Consider the following 7968-nt stretch of genomic DNA (forward strand, 5'->3'; position numbering starts at 1 on the left):
GGATGTTGGTGGGACATACCCAGAGGGATGGAAAGCTGACACATTCCGGTGGGATTGGGAAACTGGCCTGGATCACCAGTCCAGTGTGATTGGGAGGCTGGTCTGGACCATGAATCCATTTGGATTGGGAAGCTGGCCTGGATCACCAGTTGAGTGGGATTGGGAGGCTGGTCTGGGCCACCAAGGAGAACATTAATGGGAGGTATCCAGAAAGATGGAAGTCCTGAGAGCAGTGGGATTGAGAAGCTGCTCTGGACCATGAATTCATTTGGACTGGGAATCTGGTCTGGATCACCAGTCCAGCAGGATTTGGGAGACTGGTTTGGACCACCAAGGTGGACATTGATGGGACATCCCCAGAGGGATGAGGAGCTGACACATTCCAGTGGGATTGGGAAACTGGATCACCAGTCCAGTGGGATTTTGAAACTGGTCTGGGACCACCAAGGCGGATGGGACTGGGGATCCAGGAGGATGAAATTCCAAGGTGACCGTCCTTCCCTTGGCTCCAGGCGTCCCGAGACCTCCTTCCTGTGGTTCACGTCCCCGTACAAGACCCTGAAGTTCATCCTGTGGCGCCGCTACAAGTGGGTGCTGATCCTGGCCGTCCTCCTCTTCATCCTGCTGCTTTTCCTGGGAATCTTCGTCTACGCCTTCCCGGTATGGAGTGGCTGGGAGAGGACAGGGATTGGCCGAGGTCTGAGGGGTGGTGGACCCAGTGGGATGGAAAATTCCGTGCTGAGGAACACAATGGGTTAAAAAGGAACTCTTTTGGGTTTGGGATCCTTGTGGGAAAAATATGGAGGGGTTGGAGTGTGGCCAGGGATGGGAATGGAGTTGGGAAGGGGCTGGAGCACCAGGAAAAGCTGAGGGAAAGGGGCTCATCCCGGGGAGAAATGGGATCAGGAGGGACCTTCTGGCTCTCCACAATTCCCTAAAAGTTTGGAGCCAGGTGGGATTTGGGATCTGCTCCCAGGGAGCAGCAAGACAAGAGGGAATGGCCTCAAGTTGTTCCAAGGGAATTTTAGTTTGGATATTAAGGAAAATCCCTAATGGAAAGCAGTGCCAGCCCTGGAGCAGTGGTGGAGTCCCCATCCATGGAATTATTCCAAAACCATCTGGATGTGGCATTTGAGGACATGGATAATGGTGAACAAGGGCTGGGGCTCTTTTCCAACCGCAAAAAATTCCATGATATCAGGAATGGTGGAGATCCCAAAAAAACTTGGGAAGGCCATTCCTGGCATGTCCTCAGCAACACCAAATGCTGGCACTGCTGTGCCAAGATCCCAAGATTTTCTGGGATGCAGAGGGAAAAAATCTGGGATAGCTTTGCCTGCCTTGGTTGCCTTTGGCAAAATTCCATGGAGATGCCGGCTGGATTTGTCCTTGGAATAAATGAGGATGGGGCAGGGCTGGAGGAGCTTCTCCCTGCTGGAAAACTCTGCATTCCGGAAAAATCCTGGCACAGCTTCGGGAATGCTCCAGGACCCCTTTCCCAAGGGGCAGAACAGGTGATGTCCCAAATTTTGTGGGATCACGGAAAAAGGAGCTGTAGGGAGACAGAGCCAGGGATTGGGTGGTGAATCCATGAGATTTGTGGGAATCCCAGAGGATGGGAAGGAGCAGCGGGGATCCAGAGGAGAGGAGGAGGCTCCAGCAAATCAAAGAAAACTGGGAATGCTTCCCACCAGTCAGACACTGGGATGGTGCTGGAGGGAGGGACCAAATTTATTCCAAGGGCTTGGAGAGGTGGGAATTTCTCTTAAAAATTTTGGGAAGAGCAACCAAAATCCAGGATTGACTCATGGTGCTTTTTAAATTCTTCCAATGATTCCCTTATTTTTCTGATCATTCCCTCATTTTTTCCAGTGATTCCCTCATTCTTACAATCACTCCCTTATTCTTCCAGCGATTCCCTAATTTTTCCAGCAACTCCCTCATTTTTCCAATCATTCCCTTATTCTTCCAACAAATCTTGTATTTTTCCAATGATTCCCTCATTTTTCCAATGATTCCCTTATTTTTCCAGTGATTCCCTAATTTTCCCAGTGATTCCCATGTATTTCAATCCTTCCAGAACTACGCTGCTATGAAACTGGTGAAACCTTTCAACTGAAGCTTCTCCCGTGCCTGCCTGGGAATTTTGGGAAGGAATTCTGGAAGCGGAGAAGGAACAACCTCATCCAGGCCTCCAGCTGCTGCCAAAGACTCCGCTTCCCTTTGGAATTCCACCCGGGAAACGTCACCTAACCAAAATATTTCTGGTTTTCCAGCCTTCTGTGTTTTGTTTGAGTTTTCCTGCTGCTCTGGTTGGTAAATCCCAAATTCCAGCGGAAATCCAAGGAAGGAGCAGGGAAAGGACCTTTCCATCCAGAAGTTGGGAATGTGCAGAGGATCCTCAGGGCAGGATTTGGGATTTGCCAGCCTGAGCAAATCCCATGGATTCCGAGCACTTTTCACTCTCCGATACAGCCTCAGTTTCCTTTTTCCCTGTGTTATCCCATTTATGGATTGTAAACCTGTGGAAAATGTGTTGGAAAACCGGAATCCCTGGGATGACACGTTGCATTCCCAAAGCTGAAATCATGGGAATGGGAAAGGCTGTGGGTCAAAACCTGGGATTTGGAGTTGGTGCTTCACAAAATCCTAGTTTCTCTTGGATTTTGAGGCCTTTGCATTCCTTCATGGAATTCTGGAGCTGGTTTTCCCTTGGAGCTGCTCCACAATCCTACAGGTCTCCCATTCCAACTGGGCTGTGATTTCCTCCTCTCCCGCTGTCTCCAGGCCACTTTTTTGGGAATTCTTGGTCTTTTTAGTGTCAGTATTTGCAGAATCCCAGAATCCCTGAGGTTGGAAAAGACCTTTGGGATCATTGAGTCCAAGCTGTGACCAATCCCCACTGAGTGCCACATCCGGGAATTCCTTGGAGACCTCCAGGGATGGGGATTCCAAAGCTCCCTGGGCACTTCCAAGGCCTGACCACTCTTTCCATGAGGAAATTCCTGCTGGTGTCCAACCTGAGCCTCTCCTAGGACAACCTGAGGCTGTTCCCTCTTTTCCTGTTATCCCCTGGGTTCAGATCCCAGCTCCCACCTGGCTCCAAATCTTCAGGGAGTTGTGCAGAGCCAGAAGGTCCCTCCTGATCCTCCTTTTCTCCAGGCTGCGCCTCACTGATATTCCTTCGAAATCAGCCATTTTCCCTTGTATTCCCGAAGATTCTTATGGAAAACATCCCAACCCATACTCGCCGCTCCCAGGCATTAATGGAGCGAAGAACCTGTCCCGGGGTGGGATTTGTTTTCCAAACAAATCCATGATCCACAGCCTGCTCAGCCTCTCCTGGATCTGATGGGAATGCTGGGACATTCCCACTTTTGCTGTTCCCTCCTCCTGTCCCTGGAGCGGAATGATCCCTCGGGATGTGGCACTTGGGGATTTGTGACCTTGACAGCTTCAGACTTGAGCTCAGAGGTCTTTCCCACCCTGGATGGTTCCATGATTCCTGGAGTTTTCCAGTGCTGGGAGGATGTTAATCCTCAAATTCTCATCCTGGGAGAAGGAATCTTCTCCCATTTTCCCACCAGAAAATTCCCATTAATATCCAGGTTGCTCTGGCACCTTTGCTGATTTGGGATCTTCCCATCCTCCCTTCAACAGGATGAGATTTATCCTTGATTCCATGTTTTTCTTGGAGCTGTGGCTGCTCCAAACGAGCGAGGAGCTGGGAAAAGTGATCCTGAGGGATCAGCTTCCCAGGAAAAACCGCTGATGGCAGCTCCTGCCCAGCTCTGGCCAGGATTTTAACCTGTGCTTCAAAAATAGGGAAAAATATTTTAGTTGCTTTGTGGGATGAGGATGTAATCCATGGGGGATCAAATCCTGGATTTCTCATTGGAGCATCTCCCAGATTGCACAGGGCACCTCCTTCTCCGTGTTTTCTGCACGGCTTAGGGTTTTATAGGGATTTATAGGGATTTATAACCCCATCCCTGCTGCTGAGCTTTGGCTGATCCATGGCCCCTTTCCCAAAAGTTGGAGCAGAGGAATTGGCTCCGGATTTGCACATCCCAGGGCGGAGGTTTCATTTTCCGTCGTTAAATGCTTCGTTTTCCTTCGTTTTTTCCCTAAAAGCCTCCCAACCCCGTTCCAACCCCCATCCCTGTTTATAGCCACCATCAAACCACCAGGATTCACTCCAATTTTCCAGAGGTTTTATTATCCCAAAGGATCTGAGGAGCCAAGGACAGAAGTTGCTTCTGTTTGGCTCTTCTGGGATTGGGAATTTGGGTTTTATGGGAATGTTGGTCCCTGCTCCTTTTCCACCAGGATCCAGCTGTGCCAGATGGAATCTGGAATTCCCCGAGTGCTCTCCTGGAATCCACAGTGGGAATTCAGGTCCAGTATCTCTGGATTTGTGGGGATTCTGGGATTTCCCATCCTGATGTAATTCCCTGTGATCCCAACCCAAAAATCTTGGAGCCAAGAGCCCCAAATGGATGCGCGATCCATGTTGGAATGCCAAACGTAGGATGCTCATCCCCCATCCCATCGGGAACACTGCTGTCTATCCCAGAAAGACAAGGAATCAAAATCCGTCCATGGGTTACCTTTGGAACGTCCAAGGCCAGCTTGGATGAGGGACTGTGGAATGCCTGGAATGGGATGGGCTTGAATGTTTGGGATTCACTCCAGAGACACTTCCAGGGGGAAATCCTCTTTTATTCCCAGCATTCCCCTGGCAAACCTGGGTCAGCAGCGATGGGAGAGAAGGATCCAGGGCATCCAACTCCATACAATCAGGGATTTCCAGAAGGAAATCTGTGCTCCCAGTCCAGCTTTCATGCCAAGAGGATCCCGTGGGATTCCGCTGGGTAAATTCAGGTCGGAGCATCTGGAAAAACCAACTCCATCCCATTTTTTTTCCCCTGAACAGCCACATCCAGCTCCGGGCCTGGTTGTGTCTTCTCCAAATCCAGGTGGGAGCTGTAGAAAGAATTCCCTGTGGCTTCCGGTTATCCAGGGAATTGGCTGGAATTTGTTCTGGATCACCTGTGCCTGCCTTATCTGCAATAATGCCCAAAGCACTGTGATTCCCAAAGAAATGCTCTGAAACATTCCCGTTCCCAGTGTTGTGATTGTGGGGATGGAATTGTGGCTCCTCTTGGGAGTGGGAATGGGAAAATGGGGACTGTGGAGAAGGGAAAAATTCCAGGGAATCCTCAGAGTCCCTGAAGGGGCTCCAGGAGAGCTGGAGAGGGACTGGGGACAAGGGACAGAGGGACAGGAGCCAGGGAATGGCTGCCACTGGGAAAGGGGAGATTGGGCTGGGATCTTGGCAAGGAATTGCTGTCTGGGAGGGTGGGCAGGTGCTGGGCTGGAATTCCCAGATTTGCTGTGGCTGCCCCTGGATCCCTGGCAGTGCCCAAGGCCAGGTTGGACACTGGGGCTTGGATCCACCTGGGACAGTGGGAGGTGTCCCTGCCATGGATGGGGTGGGAATGGGATGATCCTAAAATCCTTTCCATCCCAACCCATTCCATGATTCCAGGATTCCCTGGAAGTTAATTGCCAAATATTCCACTGTTTAAGGGCTTCCTTGATCCCAGATTTCCTCGGCCTGATGCCAGGAGTAATTCCAGCCTGGAATTTCAAAGTGTGGGGACACCTTTGGGACCATTCAGACACAACACCCCCATTATATTCCCATTCCCTCCCGGAGCTGGAGGACCTGGAACACTTCTATCCCACAGAGGGGCTGAATTCCCTAAACCTTCAGCATCCATCCATCCCAAAAAAACCCTGGGAATGATCTGGATGGATTTTGCCCCCCAATAAGAACAATTTTCCTGGCAGTGCCCATTTTTATCTGCTCCGAAGGGAGCGTTTTCCACCCACAAACGCGGATTTTGACGGAGCGGTTGGAAAAGAGGGAGGCGGCGCAGGGAGAGCGGGATGAGAATTGGGATCCAAGTGAAGGCGCTTCCATGAATTTTTTTTTTTGAGCTGTTGGCATCCGAATTTATTGGTTTAACCCCCGTGGACAGGGTCTGCCGTGGATTCTGCTCATTCCTGGGAACATGGATCCAACAGGAGCACTGATCCAATGGGACGCTCCCTAAAAAACACTGTTGTTGCCTCCTGGCTCCCAAATCCATGAGTTTTCCTATGGGAAGGTGGAGATTTCCCCGGATTTGAGCGACACAACTGATTTCAGCCTTGCCTTGAGGCCGGACCCCTTCAGGCTTTCCCAGGATGGTGATTCCCAGTGCTGGAATTTCCCTCCTGGAAAACGCAGTCGTGGAAAAGGTGGTGATGAATTTAAAGGTGGATTGATAACCTGAAATTCCCGAAATTGGCTTTTTCCATGGATCACCCTGTGTTGTGGGACAGCTGCGGTTGGGATTCATCCCAAAAAGCCCAAACCCTGGGACTGAGAGATGATTTGTGGGGATCTGCAGGAGACTCCCAAGAAATGAGCTGTGAAACTGCTCCGGGTTTGGCTCCATCCGGAATCCGCTTCCAGAGGAAAATGAGTTGAATTTGTCCCATCTGCTTTTTCCATTCCCATCCCAGCCTTCCCAAAGAACCAATCCCTGAAATGTGCCAGGTATTTTTATCCCTTATAAAAAAAAGAGAGGAAAAGGCTCGGGATGCATCCAGGATTTTATTCCAGCAGCTGAGGTTGGATTGGACCTGGATTTCCCCTCAAGACTGGCACCTTTTCCATGGTCCTTCATCTTCCCAAGCTTTTCCAGAATCATGGAATCATGGAATGGTTCTGGGAAGGGACCTTGAAGCTCCTCCAGTTCCATGAGATCCATCTCCAAGCCACTTCAGGCCATGGAATTCTGACTTTTGGGAAAGGTTTGGTGGGTATTTGGGATATTGGGATGAATCATGGAAATCGTGGAATGGTTTGGGGTGGAATGGACCTTAAATCCCATCCAGAACCTTCCCCTATCCCAGGTTGTTCCAAGCTTTGTCCTTGGACAATTCCAAGGGTGGGGAATCCAAACCTCCAAACCTCCCTGGAAAACAGGATTTTGCAGGTTGGATTTGGAGATCTTTCCCAACTTTTAGGATTCCCTGAGTGCCATTCATTGGCATTTGGGATGATTCCAGGGAGACTCCCTGGCCCTTGGCTGCTCCATCCCTGTCGGCATTCCTTGTCCCATGGGTTGAACATGAGGAATTTCCAAGCTTGGCATCCTTTTCCATGAAGGAATTCTTCCCGATATCCAATCCAAACCTCTCTTGGTGCTGTTTCCCTTTGCTTTCCCTTATTTTTTGGTCATTTCCCACATTTCCCTCCATCCTCTCCACCTCTTCCACTTGTGGATTGTATTCAGGCTCCATCCAAGTCCAGCATCCCAGGAAGGGATGGGAATTACAGCCGCACAAATTTGGGGAGTGGCAGCTCTCCCAAATCCAGCCTATTTTTCCCTCTTTTTCCTTCTTCCCAGAACTCATGGGAATGAAATTCATCCATTCTCCCACCTCAGTGCTGGGCACTCCTGGAGGTTTTCCCTGGAATCATCCTAATCCCATGTTTATGAAAATCATGGAGCCAGGGCACTTTAACTGGTTGGAATTCCTGGAGCCAGTGGAGTAGGGAGGAACCTCTTCATCCCTGTTTTTTTCACCTTTTGGAGCAGATTCCAAAGGTTCTTCTTCTGTCCCAAGCCAAAAAAGACAAACAGGTTTTGGCGGGTATGGAAAGGTGGGAAATAGAAACCCCGGGATACACCAGAGGTTTACAATTCCTCTTTGCCAATGAAAACAGTGGGAAGAATCATCCATTGGCAAATCCGTGGCTGGAAAACAAAGCCTGGATTCATTGTCTCCCTCCATGGAAAACAGGGAACAATTGGGATGAGTCACTTCCAAAGGATGGGAATGGCCTTGGAGCTTCCCAGCGACTCCAAAGAGGGACTGGGAGGTCACTGGGGAGGTTTGGAGTTCTCC

At 50.1% G+C, this 7968-nt stretch overlaps 1 protein-coding gene across 8 annotated transcripts in view; it reads left to right on the forward strand.

Moving 5' to 3' along the window:
- The window catches only part of DYSF (dysferlin), a 72356-nt gene extending 67239 nt beyond the window's left edge, over nucleotides 1-5117 (forward strand). For all 8 annotated transcript variants that reach the window (XM_059845553.1, XM_059845558.1, XM_059845556.1 and 5 more), the window contains 2 exons: nucleotides 513-660; nucleotides 2081-5117. In XM_059845553.1, the coding sequence (XP_059701536.1) occupies nucleotides 513-660; nucleotides 2081-2119 (187 nt within the window). In that variant the 3' untranslated portion in view covers nucleotides 2120-5117. The remainder of the gene's footprint in view (nucleotides 1-512; nucleotides 661-2080) is intronic.
- Nucleotides 5118-7968: the final 2851 nt, after the last annotated feature.

This window comes from Haemorhous mexicanus, chromosome 4, assembly GCF_027477595.1.
Source record: "Haemorhous mexicanus isolate bHaeMex1 chromosome 4, bHaeMex1.pri, whole genome shotgun sequence".
NCBI classification, from domain to species: Eukaryota; Metazoa; Chordata; class Aves; order Passeriformes; family Fringillidae; genus Haemorhous; species Haemorhous mexicanus.